At 37.0% G+C, this 24,004-nt stretch overlaps 1 protein-coding gene across 1 annotated transcript in view; it reads left to right on the top strand.

The window, feature by feature from the left end:
• Nucleotides 1-21,891, top strand: part of CDS1 (CDP-diacylglycerol synthase (phosphatidate cytidylyltransferase) 1) — a 70,518-nt gene extending 48,627 nt beyond the window's left edge. The window contains exons 6-13 of the mRNA XM_011941787.1: nt 2,514-2,572; nt 4,566-4,648; nt 5,988-6,075; nt 9,512-9,580; nt 11,370-11,522; nt 13,532-13,651; nt 15,725-15,828; nt 19,123-21,891. Of these exons, the coding sequence (XP_011797177.1) occupies nt 2,514-2,572; nt 4,566-4,648; nt 5,988-6,075; nt 9,512-9,580; nt 11,370-11,522; nt 13,532-13,651; nt 15,725-15,828; nt 19,123-19,252 (806 nt within the window). The 3' untranslated portion in view covers nt 19,253-21,891. The remainder of the gene's footprint in view (nt 1-2,513; nt 2,573-4,565; nt 4,649-5,987; nt 6,076-9,511; nt 9,581-11,369; nt 11,523-13,531; nt 13,652-15,724; nt 15,829-19,122) is intronic.
• Nucleotides 21,892-24,004: the final 2,113 nt, after the last annotated feature.

Raw genomic sequence — 24,004 nt, forward strand, 5'->3', positions numbered from 1 at the left:
CTGAGGCAGGAGAATGGCATGAACCCAGGAGGCGGAGCTTGCAGTGAGCTGAGATCCGGCCACTGCACTCCAGCCTGGGCGACAGAGCAAGACTCTGTGTCTTTACTGAACATGTGTAGACTTGTTTCTTGTCATCATCCCCTGAAAAATACAGTCTAACAACTATTTATATAGAATTTACATTGTATTAGGAATTATAAGTAATATAGAAATGATTGAAGATACACAGGAGGATGTAAGTAGGTTAGATGCGAATACTATAGCATTTTATAGAAGGGACTTGAGCATCCATGGATTTTTGTCCTTTGGGGATCCTGCAGCCAATCACCCAGAGATAATGAGAGATGACTGTAGTTAGCCTTAGCTATGCTAGGAAAACACTGTATACCTCCCCCTTCCTCCAAGTCAGAGAACTGTATTATCTTACTATATCTAGGAGTCAGACAATTCTATCACATAGGTGAAACTGGATCAGGTAAACGTGAGTTGCCAAAGTTGTCCTGGATAAAATGTCCATTAAGAAAATGTTAAATGATTCTACCAGTAATTGTGTTTGAAGAAATGTAAGTAAGAGTGAATGGTGTTATAATTTCAAGAAAGAGAAAATCATATATTTTGGAGTAGTATTTGTGAATAGATAATTTATAGTTAATGATATTGGGAAGTTCCCAAGGCTGTGCTGGGAGAGTCAAGGGGTCTGTTTGGACGGAAAGCACTGTTTCTGTCTTGTGTCTCTGCTTTGCCCTTACCCATTGGCCTTTGAACCGAGTCCAGTCCACGTTCACCTTTAACTATAGATCAGTGGCACAAAATAGCATAGAAGTCATTACTTGAGCTTCAAGATAAGTTTATCTGCTGTGGAAGAACAACTCAAAAGCAGGAATTTTTAAAGGAATCTTTTATACAATTGGCAGTTTTGATGCCATTAATTTCATGTTTTAGTATCTCTCTCTCTCATTCTTTCCCTCTTTCCTTCTTTCTCTCAATAAAGTGATATATTGGCTTTCATTTGTGCCTCCACTCAGAAAATGTGTCCATATTGCTTGTGCAGGCCAGTTAGTTGGATTACCTCATAGATGACAAATAGGAGGTGAGATAGGATTGGGCTCAGTATTCGTTTTTTGTCATGGTCCTTTCTGCTTTGACATTTCAAATTGATCATCGAAAGCAGTGAAAGGCAGCTGCTGTTGGATTCTTTGCTTGGTAAGAGTAGTAGTACCCTTGTTTACTCTACTGGTAGAATTGCCTTGGTAAGTATAACTTGGATGTACAAAGTCTAGTATTTATTTTATGTAGAATTGATCAACTGAAAATTCAATTTCTCTCTTGGAGAACTCACTCTTTAAAGATACTGCAGAGGCTGGGTACAGTGGCTCACACCTGCAATCTTGATACTTTGGGAGGCCAAGATGGGAGGATCACTTGAGGCCAGGAGTTCAAGGCTGCAGTGAGCTGTGATTGTGCCATTGCACTCCAGGCTGGGCCACAGAGCAATACCTTGACTCAAAAAAGAAAAAAAGAGATGTTGCAGAATAGAATGCATACATAGCCGTTTACCTGAAATTAAATTTGGCTTATGTATTTTTCGATATCCACCTCTGTAAAATAAACCTATCTTTAGAAGTTTACTGGTATTTTTGGCAAGAAGTGATTCATATTGCTTCCCATTATTTTAGTGTGTGATTATTAGATTTCACTTAATTGGTTAGAATTTAATAAATTTTCATTGTAATAAATTTGTAAAATGTAAACATAAATACAAATACTGTTTGTAAATCTTTACATTATGAAGAGTATTACATTTTACTATAATTATTGTATGCTTTTGAGAAATTGAAAATTGCTCTTAACCTGAATTTTGCTGATTTTGGTTTATGGAACCACGTGACTCTTAGGGGTCAATAGTATTTGAGTGTTTATTTTCTAGCCCTGTGATCTTCAGTAAATTAATAAAGCCTTTTCTGCATTTTTCCTCATCTGTAAAATGGAGCTAATAATGAGTATGTTATAGGGATTTTGAAAGGATTGATAATAAAGGATTAATTATCATTAATGATTAAATGCTTAGATAAGAGCCCAGAAATAGTAAGCATTCAACAGACTTCAGCTGCTATAATAGTTATTACTCATTTTTCTATTATGTAGAGATTGAAAACATTCTGTACATATACTTGATGCATTGTTATAGCAAATAAATACTATTTAATTTAAATTAAAGATCTGTTTTCCATGCCCACATATTAACAAGGGACTAATTAATTAAATTAATGCAGAGTATGTTTATTGAATTTGTGCCACAGAATATATATTAGGCACTTTGGAGAGTACAAGATTGTTTCCCTCAAGAAACTTACTTAAAATGCTTAATGTAAGATAGTAGGAGAGATAGCATCTGAGTAAGTGGCTAAAATACGCGTAGCTGTGATATAGGACATTGGTTTATTTGGGCTCAGGGAATCTTAACCCTTTGTACCAAATTCTACTGCGAGCACGTGTTTTTTGTTCTTGAACAGGTTTCTGCATGTTCGTACTGAGTTTGGTGAAGAAACATTATCGTCTGCAGTTTTATATGGTGTGTATTAATTATTATTCCTTAGTCCTTATCTGTGATAAAAACCCTTAACTTTTTTTTTCTGTAGTGAGAAGATACAGTCTAATCTACTAGCTGTTGTTTTGCATGAATGTGAGGGATATTTGGATTTCAGATGACCATTAAATGTAAACTATTAAAGTTGAGAAGTTTGTGAGGATTTTAAAATTTTAACTGTTTCAAAGTTTACTGAAAACTTTTTCTTTGAATATTTTCAAATGGTGTAAAATTAAAGTTTTTGGGTTCCTTAAATATGTAGAAATTTGAAGAATTTCTTACTCCTGGACAGTTACTAAGTCTGGGAAGCATCTATCATATTGTTCTATGAAAGTAACTATGTTTACTTGCGCTTGGCGTGAGCATAAAGCAGCAGAGCATGTATGATCTTGGTGGTCGTGGTTAGTCATAGAATTTTGTACTTCTTTTTGGCATAAGATATTTTGTTCAGTGTACCAAAGCCTGTCTTAAGAAATGTATCACTTTACATATGAACTTTCCTTATTTTCTTAAACTGTAGCTAGTAACACTGCAATGCAATGTAGTATTCAGATCTGTAAATTCATGTAATAGTGAGGCTTATTTTGGACTTGGAATATATTTTCTGTTCTTTATGCTTAGCTTTTCTCCATTAAGACATTCTGCTGAACATAATTGCTGGGAAATTGTGTTTCTTATAGTTCTTATTTCAGGAGATCTGAGCATGAAGAGTAAAATTCTGAGTGAATTTTATGTAGAAATAAGACAAGTAAAAGTAATAGAATATCTAGTGAAAATATAAATGGCATCTGTTGGAAACAAATTAATTATACATTTTTAAGCAATCAGGGTAAAAGAGAATTGGATCTTTTAAGCAGATAAAAATCGAATAAAATAAAGCAACCAATATAATATGGTTGCTTAAATGGGAAACAGGTTTATTAAGAATAAATCAAAAGGCCAAGCACCAATGGCTCATGCCTGTAATCCCAACACTTTGGGAGGCCAAGGCGGGCAGATGCCTTGAGCCCAGGAGTTTGAGACCAGTCTGGGCAACATGGCAAAACCCCATTTCTACAAAAAATATGAAAATCAGACGGGCATGGTGGCACGCACCTGTAGTCCCAGCTACTGGGGAGGCTGAGGCAGGAGGATCACTTGAACCTGGGAGGTCAAGGCTGCAGTGAGCTGTGATCACACCACTGCATGCCAGCCTGGGTGACAGAGTGAGACCCTGTCTCAAGGGCGGGGGTCCGGGGAGAATAAATCAAACTATTAAGAATCTTTAAAAGTAATTTTATGAATTTCAATCAAAATTATAAGACTAATACATGGAAACCTTGGCTGCTTTTGTTTATATTCTACCCATATTGATTGATTATGTTAAAAGTGGCCATCTTTCAGGCTAGATAGAATTGGTAAAACACAAAGGTCTTTAAAAATTTGAAATTGAATACTGTCATTGAACAGACCTGTCACGATCACCCTTCAAGTATGAAAGATAGAGTTTAAGGGCAGTTGAACCCTGCTGGTTTGAATAATTTGAAGTTGGAAATAACTCTTTATGGGAAAAAGTTACCATAATAAACTCTGAAAGAAAAGGAATTTTTAGCAGTTTTTTCTAACCGCAGAATGCAGCCAGAGTAAAATGCTCCCCTTCAAATGCTAAAACAACAGAAATCTCTCATTATCACTTAAATCTAATGATTCAAGATAATAGTTTATGTTTTATATGTTTTAAAATTTCGTACTATATCTATTATTAGAATTCTATTTGTATGTAAATTAAGGTTACTTGTTAAATGTTTTCATTATTTTAAGGTTCCAGTAGGCAACAAAAGGAACATAATTTACTAACGGTGTTTATTTTATATGACTCTAACATATGCATTTTGACCAAAAGTCATGGTAGAAATTTGTGTTTCAAAATCGCTGTTGCTTCTTCAGCTGCACTGATCAGTTATGTTCACTAATTTTTGTATTGTTGGGCTATTAACAGTTCGCATGGACTCATGTCACTTTACTGATAACTGTCACTCAGTCACACCTTGTCATCCAAAATCTGTTTGAAGGCATGATATGGTAAGGCAACAGAATTATGCTGCTTTATAATTAGGTCTTAGCACTTTTATAGCTCTTTAACATTGGACAATGTCTTGCAGATTTCTACTAAAATACGCTGTTTGTTGTTCCTATTCCATTAAACTGTCTTACTGAGTTTTGCTTACTGTTTGACATATAAAGACAAAATGCTTCATTAACAACTGGATACCATTCTTATTCAGGTTCCAAATATAGGAAGTTCCCATAAAAGACCCAAACAATTAATTACATTTTCAGGTGTTAATAAATCCTAATGTGACTTTTCACAAAAGATATACTTTAAATATAATATTTATTAAGATATTATTTACATAGAATGCCAAAAAATATAAAACTTTGCCTTTAGTAACTACTGTGAAGAAATGCATGTTTTTCTAGGTGAAAGGTAGGTAGATTTTCTCCTTTGCTCCTATGTAGGAGTGGGTTTCCAGATTGTAGAAGTTAATTGCTCTATGGCAGTGGCTTGCATATTCAGAATGCATTTTTGTTAGGTAAAAATCATAAAACTTATTACTTAAAAATTAGTGGAATGGAGAAAAAGCTTAAGATTTAGAAAAAGTGACCATATTTTTCCTACACTCATTTTAAACTCATTAATTAAAATCTTTTACAGTTGATGGGGTTTGTCAAGATAAATTGTATTCCCTTGACAGCTTTATGCCTTTTTACCAGGGGTGTGGGGGTGTCTGTGTGTGTGTGTGTGTGTGTGTGTGTGTCAGTATGTATATGTGTGTGTGTAAGTAATTGGAATCATTTTAAGATTGTCTTTAATGTATTGTGCAGACTTTTCATTGATGGGGCAGTTGCTGAAGTAAGTAGGTTCTGTACATTCAGTAGGGTTTACTGAAATCATAAGCTAAGATATAATTTAAAATACTTGAGAATATGTATTAAGAACTCGAATATAAATTTATCAGGTTATGCTCTGTCTAAAGAAGTGACTCATTTTCATATTAAAGGGCTGGTTTTCTTAAGATTAGCTTTCAACCTGCCTTTTATTTTTTATTATAACATGTTCCTCATAAAACTAAAATGAAAACATCCATAACTGTAGAAATCAATAATTTAATATTTTCCTTAGTAGTATTTTCCTAGTGTGTTAGTTTATTTTTAGATTTTGCTCTGTTTAAATTGGTAAGTAGGCAAATTTGGTTGATAGTTATCATTTCTACTGTTTCGGCAAGTGTTATGTTCTGGCTAGGCTGCAGTGCAATCCAAAGGGTTATTCTGATAACTCATTATGAATCATAATCTGTGCGAATATTTGCCACTTACTCACGTGAACTTTTTCCTGCTGGCTTTTTTTTTTTTAAAACAGGTTCCTTGTTCCAATATCAAGCGTTATCTGCAATGACATAACTGCTTACCTTTTTGGATTTTTTTTTGGGAGAACTCCATTAATTAAGGTAATGGAAAAATTTTATAAGCAAGCCACTATATAACCTTAAAGATTAGCCACTGGAGGACATTTCCAACAACTTGTGCTGTTGTGCATCTGTTATTTCCGAGGTGCTTTGATTTTCTTTAGCTGCACTGTACAAGCAGCAAGCCATATTTCTCAGTACTTCCTTCTGGGTTCTTCATCGGTTCTTCTGTTGGCTCCTCAGTAAGGGCATGACTCCATCAGTTGTCCTTCCTTCCTTCTTTCCTTCTTTCCCTCCTTCCCTCCTTTCTGTCTTTCTTTTCTTTCTTCATGTGGCTTCTTTTCTTTTCAGGAGATGGGGCCTTGCTTTGCCACCCGGGCTGGAGTACAGTGGTGTTATCATGGTTCACTGAAGCTTCCACCTCCCAGGCTCTAGCAATCCACCTACCTCAGCCTCCCGGGTAGCTGGGGCTTCAGGTTGATGCCACCACACCCGGCTAATTTTTGGTAGAGATAGAGTCTTGCCATGTTGTTCAGGCTTGTCTCAAACTCCTGGGCTCAAGCTGTCTGCCCATTCCAGCCTCCCGAAGTACTGGGATTAAAGGCCTGAGCCACCACCCCTGGGCTCTGTGGTTTCTTTTTCTCGGCCATTGGTGCAGTTCTTCTTTATCTTCCTTTCCAGCAGGCCTATACACAAGCCTTTTCCTTGACTCTCCTCTCCCTTCAACCTGTAGCCTCACCTGTCCCCTCCTTTACCAAACTTTCTAAAATTAGAGAGATTATATAATACCACCTTCACATCCTCATATCCATTTGTGTGACTTTTTATATCCAAACTCATATCAAAAGAAGATTTTGGGGCCCTACAATAAAATACTAATAAAATACAAATAATAATGAAAGGGAAAGGAAAATACACATGAGTAGGCCATGTTGTTTTGCAATGGAATTGGTTCTATTTATGGGCAATGGAGGTAAAGAAGGAAATGAAGTAAATTACATTGTTCTCATTTGGGAGAAGAAATAAACTAATTCTTCATGGAAATCAAATCATTTTCTAGAACTGATTTCTTCTAAAAGAGCTCTTATTTATTTTTATTTTTAGTTTTTATTTGTTTTTGGAGACAGAGTCTCGCCCTGTCACCCAGGCTGGAGTGCAGTGGTGCAGTCTGGGTTCACTGCAACCTCTGCCTCCTGGGTTCAAGCGATTCTCCTGCCTCAGCCTCTCAAGTATCTGGGATTACAGGCGTCTGCCACTATGCCTGGCTAATTTTAGTATTTTTAGTAGAGACAGGGTTTCACCATGTTGGCCAGGCTGGTCTAGAACTCCTGACCTCGAGTGATCTGCCCACCTTGGCCTCCCAAAGTGCTGGGATTACAGGCATGAGCCACCACACCTAGCCTAAAAGAGCGTTTCATGTTGGAGTTTCAGATAAGATTCACACAATTGACATTATTGGTCAAAGTTTTTAATAATGTTCTCACAGACATATTATTACTTGGCTGTTTTGATATTATTATATGAAGGCAGTTTTGGAAGGACTGAGACAGTTGTTCAGATATAAAGCCTTCTGTTTGTTCAGAGTGGTATGAGGGTAGTTTTGCATTACCAGAGGAATTTGTGGACTGCCTGTTCTTCCAAAAACCTCTGTAAACTCTACCCCTCTTGGGGAGGAGCTCACAGAGAGCATCTGCTGAGAGCATCAGCACACAGAGAGCGCTGGGCTGAGCTGTATAAGGATACTGGTAAGCAAACTATATATTTTTAAAACGTTTCTAAAGCTACTCCAGAGCACATGATTTATGTATTCAAGAGTTATACCCAGACTGAGAAGTTTTCGGCTTGGGAAGCTGTATTAGTTCATTCTCACACTGCTATAAAGAAATGCCTGAGCTTTAAGTGGCTCATGGTTCTGCAGGCTGTACAGGAAGCATGGCTGGGGAGGCCTCAGGAAACTTACCATCTTGGTGGAAGGGGAAGCAGGCACATCTGACATGGTCAGAGCAGGAGGAAGAGGGAGAGTGAGGAGGTGCCACAAACTTTTCGACAACCAGATATCATGAGAACTCATGGGACAGCAGTAGGGGAATGGTGCTTAACCATTAGAAACCGCTTCCCTGATCCAGTCACCTCCCACTAGGCCCCACCTCTGACACTGAGGATTACAAGTTGACATGACATTTGGTTGGAGACACAGATCCAAACCATATCAGAAGCCTTCAAAAAGGCTGTTATAGCTGTGGAAGATCTTAGCAACTGATTTTGAACACAGCCTTCTAGTGAATTTATCAGGCTGGATTAGTCGTATAATATACTTAGATAATTGAACAATTAACCCCTAAATCTATATGATAGGCATCAATTTAATTTGATAAGCTGTCTTTACAGTAATCAGCACTTTTGAATTTGAGTCTACTTCTACTGCATGGCAGTGATAATGAATTACCCTAGGAGAAGATGTGTCTGTCCCTTCTCTGTGGCAGAATTGTTATCAGATTTGTCAGGAAACCATTTCTGCCAAGTGTTTTGGTTTGGGGCTTTATGAATATCAGGACAAGAAGTCTGTGAAGAGCTCCTATAGGTTAACCCATAACCCATTTTAATCTCCAGAGACTTCATTCTGATATTTGGTTTCTGTCCCTCATTAATGACCTGATGACCAAATCCCCCCACGCATCTCTTTATCTCCCCTAGGCAACAACTTTCACCTTCTACTCCTGAATCTTTTCCTGCTGCCCCGACACCACTAACTTCTAGGTTTTTTCCGGATTTCTCTCCATGAGTGGTCCATTGACGGGGCAGCAATAGCCTGAATCCAACACAAACAATATCTCTTCTTTGAAGTACATGTTTCTTTCTTCTTGGAGATGGACATAGGTTGTGAAGAAAGAGAGAAGGGTATGTGAATACTTGAGCAAATACAGTATCTGGGGTTCTGGAGTATTTTGCCATATCAGAAGGAAGTCTGTGTTTATATAGCATATTAGGAATATGTGAAAATTGTATGTGCTAAAATGTCTATATCTTTCGTTGTACTCATTCTATTTTTGGCCAATAGCGGGTCAATATTGACTGTGTGTACTTGGGACGAATATATCTCATTCTTATTCGAAGAACTTACACTAACTATTATCGGGTTTTATATTAGCATAAAAGTCATGGGACAGTTATTTTAGTATAGAGTTTATAGTCTTTTAAGAGACAAAACAAATTTAGGCCATTTAGCATGAACAAACACATATTCACAGCGTCAAATATTTGAGGGTCTACTGTGTGTTTAAATATTATTAGAGAGATTTTCAGTAGTAAATCAAGATCAGAGAAAAGGAAAAAGGGTTTTAAACTATTTTAATAAGAGAAAAAATAAGAAAGGATGTACAAGTTATTGAGGAAACTCCTTGAACAGAGTTTGTATGTATATATAATGTGAGTTTTGTGAGTGCAGTAATGCTTTTTAATTTTATTTGCCCTTTTTTAGTTGTCTCCTAAAAAGACGTGGGAAGGATTCATTGGTGGTTTCTTTTCCACAGTTGTGTTTGGATTCATTGTGAGTATTACTAAGATTTTTATTTTATATACATTTTGAAATATGATACCAAGCTTATTAGTCTATTTTAAACCTAGAAAAATTAAACCACAAAATGCTAATAATGTATTTATTGAAACCTACTAAAATGAACCAGTTCTGTACCTCAGTAGCCCTTATCCTGGCTACATATAGAATCACCTGAGAAGCTTAAACAAAATCTATGTCTCAACCTTATCCCAGGCCAATTAACACCCCCAGGTAATTCTAATGGCCATCCATGCTGTTGTGCTATTGTGTTTGGTAGTTTCTAACAGCTATTCTGCCTTAAGTGGGGCACAAGTACTGGGACAGGTGGTGGCCTTGAGTAATAGCAGAGGATGCAAATACTATTGAAAAGCTCTGCCTTCTTAAACACATGGTGGCCACTTGGCTCAGTGGGTGGTTACTGTTGTGGGCCCAACATGCAGAAACAGTCTGTTAACTATAAATTATTAATGTTCGCTTTTAGCATGTTAAATAGCTATTGTTCATGTTTTACAAATTAGTTTACAGTTATAGGATTTAGATTTTTATTAAAAGGTGTCCAGTGAGAATGAGAGTGTAGTACCATAGCTGGATATAAGATAAATATACAAAAAAGTACTGTCAGGAAGCTTAATTTTTCCTTATTTCTGACAGCTGTAGTTACATTCTGAATCCAAATCTAGAGTACCTAGTAACAACATGAAGCATGGAGAGAGTGAATATACAAATAAATGGAAATATGCCATGATCCTGGATGGGGGAACCGCCAGAATTCCTTCATTTAATTTATAAATTTAGTTCATTTGCAATGAAAATTTATTCCAATGTTTTTGTGGTAGAATATTGATGAGATAATAATTGACAGAAGAATGCAAAAGGATCCAATCTCATCCAATGTGTTTACATTATAAAGTGAGAATAATTAAACATTATGAAGTTAAATAGTGTAAGAATTTGTTATTATCAAAGACTAACTTGAAAATACCACAGGAATAGCCATTATCATTGGAAGAAAAGTAGGAGCTACCCCATAAGCATGTAAAGCATGCCAAAATAATGAGGAAGGAAATTTCACATCTATATGAAATTATATATACATAATATAATAATATGTAATATATATAATATATATTTTATATATATAATAAACTGGTTGGAAGCAAAATCAGTTTATATTCATTCCTAGTGTCTTGAATTTCTATTAATCATTCTCGAGCAGAATAACAGGGTGAATGGCTGCAAGAAAAAGAGAATAAGCTGTTGTCTAGCAATTTAAATTTATAACAGGATATTTTATTTTATGTATCTTACTTCCAAGGCTGAGGACATCTAGTTTTAAAAATTGCAATGGTGTGGCCAGGGAAAGAATAATTTAGTCAAAGTTTTCTGGGCTGGCTAAGAACAGCGGAGTTTTTCACCTGTACTATTATGTACTATTTTCAATGTAATGTTGAATTGCTGGTTAATTATTAACTGATTAAATTAATAGAAACTTTTGTGCAGTATACTTCAGTTCTTTATTCTCCTGTACCATATAATTGTGATTATGCAGAGATTACAATCTTATTGGTTTCAAAAAAACTTTTTTTTCTAAAGGTCTTTTAAGTCTTTTACTAGGATAATTATGACCATTTAACTTTGAAAATACATAGCAAAATATTAAGACAGAAATTCTGGCATTCTATCTCTGGCCCTTCTGATGTATACGTTAAAAGATATATATTTAGTCAGTGTGTCATGAACTTTTGCTTTGTTTTTTGTTTTGTTTTGTTTTGAACACCAGGCTGCCTATGTGTTATCCAAATACCAGTACTTTGTCTGCCCAGTGGAATACCGAAGTGATGTAAACTCCTTCGTGACGGAATGTGAGCCCTCAGAACTTTTCCAGCTTCAGACTTATTCCCTTCCACCCTTTCTAAAGGCAGTGTTGAGACAGGTAGAGTAAAAGTTCAAGATAAACATGGTTAGAGATCTTCCACTCTGAAGATTAAGCTTCTTTTATTATTTATTTATTTATTTTATTTATTTCTTTTTTTGAGACAGAATTTCCCTCTGTTGCCCAGGCTGGAGTATAGTGGCGTAATCTCATTTTATTGCAACCTTTGCCTACCAGGCTCAAGCGATTCTTATGCCTCAGCCTCCTGAGTAGCTGGGATTACAGACACTCACCACCACACCTGGTTAACTTTTGTATTTTAAGTAGAGACAGGTGTCGCCATGTTGGCCAATCTGGTCTCAAACTCCTGGCCTCAAGTGATCTGCCTGCTTCGCCTCCCAAGGTGCTGGGATTACAAGCGTGAGACATTGGTGCCTGGCCTGAAGATTAAGCTTTCTTTAAAAGTGAGATTCAGATTTGTACAAGAAACTGACTTCTGTAGAATTTTTAATTCCTTGATATAGCAATGGTTTTAGTGTTAGCTTAAATCAAATGGATGAGAACGAGTTACAAATCAAATGGATCCAGTGGTTTTGAATGTGTTTCTCCTATCACTGACATCAATTGACTCAATTTAAAACTTAAAATTCACCAGTTTACCGAGTCCGTGATTTTTAGAGGATATTTATTATGGATAGAAAGTTGCTGCTTCTACAAATCAGTTTTCCTTCCAAACACACAGGGCCTTCATTTAAAAGTATCTTGGAGGCCTTGCACTGGGGGATGTTGACATGCTCTCTAGTAGAACCCTCCTGATCTGTGTCATCAGGTCTGGTGAGTGGCTGGTTAAAGTGAGGAGTCAAATAATAGCATGTGTGTCTGTATCTTTGTGTGCACACATGTACACGTTTGTAAAGTAAAATCCATAATTTTTGAGAAGCAACTTAACAAATTATTTCTCTCTCTGAGTGCTCAGTACATGGTTTCCAAGAACTTTTTCAGTGTCCAAGCCATCTGTTACTTGTTATAAAACTTTTTATACTGCTGGTGTTTGATTAGGAGCAAGGCTATTGCTTTGAGAACAGGTCAAAAAATTGATGTCTCCGCCGGGCACAATGGCTTACGCCTGTAATACCAGCACTTTGGGAGGCCAAGGCAGGTGGATCTCCTGAGATCAGGAGTTCAGACCAGCCTGACCAAAAGGTGAAACCCTATCTCTACTAAACATAAAAAATTAGGCAGGCATGGTGGCATACACCTGTAATTCCAGCTACTTGGGAAGCTGAGGCAGGAGAATCACTTGGACCTGGGAGGCAGATGTTGCAGTGAGCTGAGATTGCACCATTGCACTCCAGCCTGGGCAACAAGAGCAAAACTCCACTTCAAAAAAAAAAAAAAAAAAAATTTGGTGTCTCAAAATCTTTCTTCAACCACACCCATTTTGCACTGTCTATAAGTTGTAGTTTCAGATTATTTAAAAAGGAGCAAGAACTACAAATTTGCAAAATAATTTGACCACAAAATTCTTTTTATGATTGTCTCCCCAAATCTTTAGTGATTGTCTCACTGATGCTCATTTTGATAATCTTTAAGCAACTGATTTTTGTGTTTTTCCACAGCATTCATCATAGTTTTAGAGAAAAGTCCAACTTTTCCCTTATTTTATCATATAAAATTAAAGTGAAATAAAATACAGTATTAAATTATATAATTACAGAAACAAAACATTACTAGTTTAAAAAAATATGGAAAATAACACAGCTGATTCTTGGTAAGAAGTAAACTTCCTAGACAACCTGGAAGGTAGACTACCAAGCTGCAAGATTTCAGTGTGCCAGTTGCCTCTCATTATGCTTACAGAGAGAAGGGAAAGTGCTGGCTAAGTAGAGGATGGTACAGAAGGCTTACAATAGACTTTTCTTCCATGATCCTTAAAGTTTGAAAAATTAACAAAAATGTGGTATGTGCTTTGACTTACTATTTTTATAATGGTTCTTAGATCAGGTGGCATGTTCAAATACAATTTCAATGAAATTAGCCCCTCTCCTCCCCTTCTTTTCTCTCTTTAGGAAAGAGTGAGCTTGTACCCTTTCCAGATCCACAGCATTGCTTTGTCAACCTTTGCATCTTTAATTGGCCCATTTGGAGGCTTCTTTGCCAGTGGATTCAAAAGAGCCTTCAAAATCAAGGTGTGTGTTTAGATTCTGTGTTATATTATTAGAGAATCTAATTAGAGAATGTAACCTAGTTGAAATTTGGTTAGCTCATGATCTACATTAAGCCCCTAGGCAACAACTTTTGTATCCTGTTTGTTTCGACCTCACAGAAATGCTGCCACGCTGATCTGAATGTATTCTTTCTTGTTAGGTTTGTGAAACTATGTTAATACATTTTAAGTGTCATGTCAGTTTCCTTTATAGAAATGGCATGTGTCCTTTAGTGTTGGAATAGACCCAGAATCTTGGTCTTTCAAGTGCTCACCCAAGAATCCAGCCATGAATCGTCTGAAGTTTAGTGTTTTACTACAGTCTCACTTGAAGGGACACACAGAAGAACCTTTGGCTATGTAACCGTCCATTCTGCTAAGTCAGGTGTCATCACACTCTTTCTGTTAAGGGGAAACAATAAGTTTATTAGGATGTGCAGACCATATATTCTATCACAGCTTCTCAACCCTGAACCCTGCTGGTGCAGTCAGAAAGCCCCCCATGGATAATATGTCAATGAATGGGCATGGCTGCGTTTAATGCAACTTTATTTATAAAAATAGGTCGTGGCCTGGATCTGATCTATGGGACATGCTTTTCTGACCCCTGTTCCAGATACCTAAAATTATCCCTGTGTATTAGGTTAGATCATCATAAAGTGAGATGTTATCTCAGCAATTTTATCTCAGCCTCCCTCACATGGCTGAAGCACCATCTGGGGTTAGAGAGTGGCTATGGAAGTTGGGGTGGTCAGGGAAAGCCTTTCTGAGGAGGTGGCACTTAAGCAGAGATTTGAGAAAAGAAGTCCTGCAGAGAAAACTAAGGAGAGAGTTCCAGAGCATACAGAGGAGTGGAGGAGGTTAGCCTGTTTGAAGGTGAGCAAGAACAGTGTGGCTGTGGTTGAGAGTAGGAGATGAGACCACAGAGTTTGGTGGGGCCAGATCACACGTGGCCTACAGGTCAGGGAATGAGGGAACTCAGTGAGTGTTTGCCAGTGGGAAGCTACTATGTAAGGTGCAATGCAGTATACAAAAACATACAAGATGTGGTTCCTGTTCTAAAGATGCTCACCTCCTGCTAGGGAAGAGAATACACATCCCCAGAGAGCTACAGCAACAGCTGTGCAGGATGAGTATCTTGCAAAGGCTGTAACAGCAAAGTGGCATTGGGTTAGTGTGGCTCTCTTATGCTTTGACTAGTAAGGAAGAGAAGGAGGGAAATGGGTTGGCAAAAATTAACCAAAGACTTTTTCAGTAATTGTTTTAAAAAGAAAAATGTTATATTCAGAATGGTATTTTCTTTAATGGTCTCCAATCCAAGGTTTTTTGTTAAATGGTGAGACTTTTTTTGCATGTTGGAAACCAAGCAGCTATTGCTGTTGTAGTTTAGATATTTTTAGGGTGCCCGAGTGAACTAGAAGAGCAGTTAGTCATGTCTGTTTCCCAGGCACCCAGATATGTGAACCTACCTGTACGGAGGCAATCTGCAGAGGCTTACTACCCATTCCCTCAGGGTGGCCATTTAATGGACTAATGCGTCCCAGATGGGCTCACTGTAATTTTATTTTTTACTCTAACACTTAAAAAAAGAAGAAGAAATATTTATCATAGTAGTAAAATGTTTATTTCAGAGTAAGAACTATTGGAATAAACAAGTTAGAACCAGTTGTATATCTTTTAACAACACTAAAATAGCCCCCCAAACAGCTTATGGTTAAAAAGAAAGCTAGGCTGTAACAAAATTAGATTAGTAATAGCTAATAAAATTTTTATTTAGAAAAAGTTTTATTAACAAAAGTAAGTGCTAGATTTAATTAATGTTTAATGAATGAATGCTGTGGGTCAATTCAGACATCATTCTAAAAGAAGCATATGTTTGGAAGTCGTGGTTTTAATCTGCTGGATGTGTTCTATGATAAGTTTTTATTTAGTGAAAAAAATCCAATAGTAATGTATTTTCATTAGAGTGAGTCCATGATGCCAAAGAGACACAGATAGGAATTTTGTAGCAGGTGATTTTTTGAAAATTTGCTAATATATTTGTTTGTTTCTAAAGGATTTTGCAAATACCATTCCTGGACATGGTGGGATAATGGACAGATTTGATTGTCAGTATTTGATGGCAACTTTTGTACATGTGTACATCACAAGTTTTATAAGGTACTTTTACATTTAACACATTTTTTAGATGATTTCTTTGAGTTCTCATTTCCATCAACATTAGTTTGAGTAAGTTAATAACTTTTTCCATCAGTGGTAATCTACAATATTAAAGCAGGTGGTGGCCACTGGAATTAGAGTCTTGAGCAGGATGGTTAACTTGTAATCGTTTTACCTACACTTGAACAACTTAAAAAGAGATAGTATTTGTTATGGTCCTGGACCACGTTAAAGACCCAATTAATGTGGATGGTATGGGATTTGAAACTTGAGGAGATTTAATTTCTCAACTGTGGGCATTGCAATGATCATGAATACTAAAAGTTACAAAGGAAGACAATGAAATGCATCCAGTCTACCAATTATTACTTGAGTGCCTGCCATGTTGTAGAATGTTCTAGGGACAAATATGGCAGAGGACAAAACAAACCAAATCTCTGCCCCCATAGCGTCTTGTTTGGAAGTTGAAAGAAGAATGATGAGAAAGAGACAATAAACAAATAAATATAGTTAGTTAGATGGTTGTAAGTGTCACACAGAAAAATAAAGCAGGCCGAGAGGATCATGCTTGTGTGTGTAGGGGCTGGCTGGTGGGTGAGTGGATGAATATTGCCATTTTATAAAGGGTGGTTTATTCTTGTTATTAAACCTTAATGTTTTGGATCTGCCTTGAAATACTAACTTGGGTGTGAAGACTTAACATTGACTGCATGTTAACTTGATTTTCTGTGGTCTCTACTGGGGGCTCAGAAGGCAGAATACTTATTAATAATAGTGCCTGAGCCATAGAAAACATAGATTTCCTTCATAGTACTTGGAAGGAAATTCATATTTAGTGATCCCTAAATACACATTTTAAATATGTACCACAGCAGTGTGAGAATTTTCATATTAACTATGTTTGAGAGACAGTCTTGATAGGAGTTTATCAATTTCATTAATCTTTTCAAAAATATCAACTCCTGGCTTTGTTAATTTTCTCTACTGTAAATTTTTTACCTCATTGATTTTTCCTCTCCTCTCATTCCTTTGCCTTTTTAAAATGTTCAATTTGCTGTTCTTTTTTTAATTCTGGAGATAAGCTTAGATTATTGATTTTTAGCCTTCTTGTCTAACTTATCCATTGAAGACTATTAAGTATCGCTTTATCCTCTTCCTACAAGTTGTGATATTTGTATTTTCATTATTTAGTTACATATGTTTTCTGATTTCCAGTATTATATCTTCTTTAACACATGGGTTATTTAGAAGCATATTCATTAGTTTTCAAACAAATGGAGATTTTCTCACTTTCCTCCCTTAATTCCACTGTGGTCGGAAAACATACTCTGTGGTTTGAGTATTTTATAATTTTTGCGATCTACTTTGTGATGCAGCATGTTATCTATTTTCTGGTACATGTTCCATGTGCAAAGGTGTATTCTGTAGTTTTGGGTTGTAGTTTTGTCTATGTCAGTTAGGTGAGGTTTAATTAAATCTTCTGTACTGATTTTTGTTTATTTGTTTTTGTGTTTGGTCTGCTTGTTGTATCACTTATTAACAGAGCTTTATTAAAGTCTCTCATTGTGATTGTAAATGTATCTATTTTTATTTGTAGTTCTACAAATTTTTGCTTTATATATTTTGAGGTTGCATTAGGTATATACAAATTTAGGATTATCATATCTCTCCGTTGAATTGATCCTTTTGTCATTATATAATGTGTGTCTTTACTGCTTGCCTTAAAGTCTATTTTATTGAATATTAGAATAGCAATATCAGCTTTCTTTTGGTCAGTGTTTGCATGGTATTTCTTTGTCTCTCCTTTTATTTTTAACATTCCCTTTTCCTCATATTTAATGTGTGTTTCTTTTTTCTAGTAAGCATATAGCTGATTTTTTTCCCTGTTTTATTTATAAGACAGTTGACAGTCTTTATCCTTTTAATGGGACTGTTTAACTTATTTGCATATTGTTTATTGATCTATTTGGGTATTGGTAATTAGTGGTTCAATCCTTAGAACTTTGTTTTCAGAATATGGCAGCTTTTTAGGGCGCTCAGCTCTCAGCTTTTTTTTTTTTTTTTTTTTTTTTTTTTTAAAATGCTGTTCTCTCAGTAGGGAGATGTCATGCTGAGCCATGTTGTCCACCATTTGAAAGCAGCTATTTAGACTGTTAGAAGACAGTGAGAGTGCCAGGATGCAACTCGCTGGGAGCACCTGCTGACACAATTTTGCATTTAGCTGAACTTGCTAAAGGCAGCCTTCCTTTTCTCTGTGGGTCCCTTCTTGGGGTTTATGCTGTGAAGTTGCTGACTCTTTTAAAGAAATGAAATAAGATGAACAGCGTCCTGATCAGAGTGTGAAAGGCATATGGCCACAGTTTTTTGACACATGAGTTGAGCCACATGCGTGAAGATGACCCATGGTGGGATGGCTCATCTGGGCTCTTGTGCAATTTGTTAAGTCGAAGATTTTCAGAGTAAATAGTTCTTCTGCTCATCCTCATTGTGGTAACACTAAATAGACATTTCTTTGTTGCTGGGATTTCTACTTCCTATGATTCTATGTGAACAATCTTTATTGTAAATCATACATTTACCCACATAAATGTCTTTCTTAGAATTCTGTGCCATCCCAGTACATTACTTGTATGTTGCTTTTTCCCATTGAATTTTAAAGCAGATCTGCTTTTATTTTGTTTGTTTGTTTTTTTTTATTGGAGTTTACCTAGGACTGTCTTTGAACAAAGACATGACACCTGTATCACTGGTAAGGGGCTTCAGTGCTAGGCTCAGAACTTTTGTGTTCTGACTCTTTGAACATTCATAGCTCCTTGGAGATACTTTTCAACAAAGCACCTTTCATCATCTGAAGTTTCTTTGAAGTTAAAAATTTCAATTATATTTTCATACCCTCTTTTTGGTTTGTCCTGTGTTCACCAGGCTCCTTTCCCTACAGAATGGTTTTTGTGTCTCATTCAATCTCAAGATTTGCCATTTATCCCCACCTTTAACTTTGGTTGCCCTTTCAAGAACTTTTGTAGAACTTAGATCTGCACCACTTCAGTTGCCTTATATTGCTCTTGTGTTTTGTGTTTGTGCATTCTTTATTCCTCTCTGCTGTATACTTCTCAAAGCAGAATAGTTCTGGCTCTTTATCCCCTTGACACTAACATTGCACATTAAAGTGAGCTGTTATCACTTTAATAACAGCTACTCTACACTGAAAGGAATGGTTTGCTTTAAATTGGGGGTATATGCTTCACTTATCCCTATTAAAATAACACAAACCTGTCTTCTTTGCCTTATAATTAGGGGCCCAAATCCCAGCAAAGTGCTACAGCAGTTGTTGGTGCTTCAACCAGAACAGCAGTTAAATATATACAAAACCCTGAAGACTCATCTCATTGAGAAAGGAATCCTACAACCCACCTTGAAGGTATAATTTGATCCAGAGAGGGAAGGACTGACAAGAAGGAATTCTTCAGAAAAACACTGACAGATGTTTTGTAAATTGTACAGAAAAATAGTTAAAAATGCAATAGATTGAAGTTTTGGAGATATGTTTCTGTCTGAAATTACTGTGAATATTTAACAAACACTTACTTGATCTATGTTATGAAATAAGTAGCAAATCGCCAGCAAAATGTCTTGTACCTTTTCTAAAGTGTATTTTCTGATGTGAACTTCCTTCCCCTTACTTGCTAGGTTTCATAATTTAAAGACTGGTATTTAAAAGAGTCAAACACTATAAAATGAGTAAGTTGAGGATGTTTTAAGATTGCACCTGGCAGTGTGCCTTTTTGCACAAATATTTACTTCTGCACTTGGAGCTGCTCTTAATTTTAGCAAAATGTTTTATGCAAGGCACAATAGGAAGTCAGTTCTCCTGCACTTCCTCCTCATGTAGTCTGGAGTACTTTCTAATGGGCTTAGTTGGATTTAAAAAAAAAAAAAGTTTGTCTGCTTTTCAAAGAAGTAACCATTTGCGAGGGGAAAACATTCTGCTTTTAGGTAGTTTGAAAATTCAGAGGAGGGAGCCTGAAATTTTTGCCGTGATTGGTTTGTTAGAGCAGGCATCAAACTACTTCTGATAAAATTGTTTGGAAGATCACGACCTCGCAAAAACTTTTCAAGAGCAACAAGGAAGAATTCTGCTGTGAAGAACACGGTGTACGGATCCTGCGCAGATTATTTCAACAGAGGACAGTAGCTCAGGAGGCAGCGTCAAACAGTGACCTGTGGCCTGGGCCTTCTCTTGGTCATGTGTTTCACTTTTCCTTGTTGCCCTGTGAACTGGCTTCCATGGTTCTGTAGGGTAGGGAGTCGGGGTTGTGGCTGCAGCAGAGCAGGAGATGCTCATCCGAGTGGGAGTGACCCGCCCCCGTGTCCCTGCTGCCTCACTCCTGGCTTCTGGTGCAGCTCTTTGTAGACTCACCTCGCAAGAAGGAAGATCTGCCTGGAGACCTGATCCCAGTCCAGCTTTTTGGTCGTAGGTCATCTTTGTCCTGTTGCTCTTTTGCATCATGTCATAAAATTTGAGGATATCAGCTGATTATTTTTTCTTCCAAGAACGAAAATCAAGCAGAATTGATTCCTACAAGGAAAAAAAAGCACACGAACGCCAAACCTTTCCTTTGGTGGACTGGACACTAACCAGATGAGAGTAAATTTCTTATCTGTGGACGTATGTAAGCTACTGCTGCTGTGTGCTCTCCACAGCCATATTTATTGTATTAAACAGTCAGCACTAAACCTTCAAAAATTGCCCAGTGCTCCTAGTTAAATGTTCAGAGGGGAGAAATACATATATTTTAAATAATGTTTTGCTAATGAAAAGAGTAAATATTTTTGTTTAAATCAGCAAAAACTTTCCATTATTTTATATTTCCGTCTGACTACTATACCTGAAACAATTGCCACTATACCTGGGTTCCACTGATGCAGTCAGCCAGCAGCCTCATCACATGCACACGTGATTAGACATAGGTGCACTCGGTACCAAGAGTGCATTTTATGGTCCAGCATACACTCCATTGATTCATCATCACTGCATGCGTTCAGCCAGTGTATCTCACACTATCCGTGTGAATCTAAAACTGGTACTGGCAATGTGAGTAGAGGAGGCAGTGATCACATTTAAAATCAGGCCACCTACACGTTTAATTTTCAACATCTCATGTTTTTATTTGTCCCATTACAGCTTCAAATGTTGGTCATAAAAAAAATTTAAGCTACCAAAGTTTAAAGAATAAAATGAAAATTTTGTGATAAGAATGTACATTAAAAACTCAGTAGTTTGCATGAGTAAGAACTCCTTGAGATACACAGATTCCCCCCACATTTGTACTTAAAATAATTGGTGAGGCATTGAGATACAGAATTATAAGGAAGCATTACTGAATATGTGTGTTATAAAGTCAATATTATAAACAAAATATGGAGCTAGAAATATTTGGGATCACAATAATAGCTTTTCACAAATATACTTTTAGAGTTGAATGTACGTTATCCTATAAGTAAAAAAGCAAATTCTTAATTTTAACGGAGCTCTCGACCTTTTCAGCATACTTTTATAGCATGTATATTAAAATGGAATATATTTTAGCAAAAGATTGCCATAAAACTCTGACTTGGCTCATTTTGATATTTGCACTGTGAAGAGGGCTTAAATTCCAATGTAGCAATATGCTGGTAGAAAAATGAAAAACTAGGAAGCTCTTTCACAATAATGCCTAATTGTTCCAAATTTGCTATATTTGGAGGTGCTCTACTGGTACTTCCTGCTTGACTCTCTGACCTGTGGGATGCACATTCTTCCTCAACGCTTTTTCCTTTTGGTGGTGACGTATGTTCACTATCTGACAGTAAAAGACCATACACGCCCCTCTTTTTAAAAGTATAGTATCTCTTCCTTTTCACTTTGGTTTGAACAAAGATAGTGTCACCTTGTTCCACGGAAAAGAAAAAGCATAAACAGTGTATATTTAGGGTATATGGGTGATAGCTTATGATATGTGTCAATCAGTTATCTGAATCTTTTACTGAAACTGAGATAGGAAAATAAAACTGAAACAAATCATACTCGACTTTGTTGTGCCATTTTCTCATTGGAGAAGAAATATTCAACCAGTATTTACAGAATAATGACAGATATATGTAAGTATTGTATCATGTCTATTCCATCACCAGCACCTACAGTGACATCTTCAGGGCTGGGATAAAATAAGTTCTGATGATTACCAAACATCTGTATTTGTTGAGAGGCAATGTCCTCTTAATACAAAGAGTACTGAACTTTTATGATATTAGCACAGTTTGTAATTACACATGTATTTTTGTGAATCTCTGAATAATGTGTGTCCCTTACTAGAGCTTTAAGCTATACAGAGGCCAGATGAAGTGTCTGGCATGATGCCTGCTCTCTGTAGGCTCTCCAGCTTCTGAAATGCAGAAGCTTGGAGCTTGGTCTAAAGACCTAGCTGTACACATTCCCTCTTGTCTCTAGGACATCTCCTGTCCCCTTCCCCAGACCTTTTATTTTGCAGAGTTCTAAGGTGGGCCTCATTATTCCTAGCTAATAGGGTTGTTTTAAGGATTCAGTGAAAACTCATATTCTCCAGCATTGAATAGCTGATTAGCAATTCTTAGTTTCCTTCCCTCCTTCCTGTCTGCTCCTCTTCCATTGCCTGTCTGCAGTGGGAAACGACAGGTTATAGGACTGAGCAGAAAAGCAACCACCACTTTGGCCATGTCTGCTTCAGGTAGTGGGTAATGGAAGTGTTCCATGACTGATAGAAAAACCATTGATCCACTTCAGCAAACCCAAAATGACTACCTGACCCAGCACTATGGTTTCTTTGTTCTTGAATAATGAAAAACCTTAGAACTAGTAGTTTTTTGCTTAGTCACAGAAACAGACAGGTACAGAAGTGAATGTCATTTGAAGTGGATATTGATCAGAGTGATGACATATATAAACCAGGTGTGTGGTAACACACGTGACCACCATCTGACCTCCATAAGACCTATCTTTCCTGACCATAGTCTATAGCCAGATCTTTCTGCCCCCCTCTTGAAGCTTATAAAGTTTAAAATTCACTCCTTGAAGAAGGGCTGTGGAGATTTGGGAATCTTTAGTAGCTGCAAAGAAAAATCAGGTCTAGATAATTTAACCAAAATCAGAAGCCATTCCTACCTTAATCTCATCGTTTTCTTGTACAGAAACGGAGAACCTTCTTAAATCATCAGATACGCATCAATCATCATTTAGTAAGTTGATGAGCATTTCCTGATGATGGCAAAGTGAGTTTCCAGAAGGAATGGGGAGAATCCAGCCTGTTATCTACTGTGTACAAAAGATAAGGCTGGTGAAGCAAGAGCCTTGTCACTCAAGAGAGCCGAAGAATTATTGAGGGAGAGTGCACCTTGAGGATCGCATTGTCCTCTAGTGAAAGTGAAATTTAAAACTGTTGTCTCTCAACTTGTAACATGAACAGGGTATAGGACTTGGAGTTTAACTCTCAGACTTTCTGCTGTGCATCTGACTTGAGTTTAATGTGTCCAGATGATTTTCTTTTTTCTTTTCTTTTTCTTTCTTTTCTTTCTTTCTTGAGACAAGGTCTCACTCTGTTGCCCCAGGCTGGTGTGCAGTGGTGTGATGACGGCTCATTGCAGTCTCAACCTCCCAGGCTCAAGCGATCATCATCTTTTTGCCTCCTGAGTAGCTGGGAGGGACTACAGGCACATGTCACCATGCTTGGCTAATTTTTTTTTTTTTTTGGTAGAGATGGGGTTTCACCATATTGCCCAGGCTGGTCTCCAATTTTTGACCTCAAAAGAGCCGCCTGCCTCTGCCTCCGCCTCCCAAAGTACTGGGATTACAAGCATGAGCTGCTGCACCTAGCCTGGGTGATTTTCTGTTCAACAATTCAAGCTTCAGATGAGGCCTAGGCAAGTGATGAGTTTGGGGAACATTCTTGAGTAATCTATTAAATGTATTTTTCATTGGTTTTAGTAAATCTCAAAAAGTTGTGAAGAAAAGGAAACCAGAGGCTTCAGCGAGTCCAGGTAAGACATATACATTTGAATTGTCAGAAATTCCATTTGTTTTTCCCCCAACAGCTTTACTGAGATGTAATTTACATACCATAATATTGTGCCACCACCGCCAAATGCAGTTTGAGAGCACTTTCAT

Source organism: Colobus angolensis, unplaced genomic scaffold, assembly GCF_000951035.1.
Source record: "Colobus angolensis palliatus isolate OR3802 unplaced genomic scaffold, Cang.pa_1.0 Scaffold200, whole genome shotgun sequence".
In the NCBI taxonomy this organism is placed as follows: Eukaryota; Metazoa; Chordata; class Mammalia; order Primates; family Cercopithecidae; genus Colobus; species Colobus angolensis.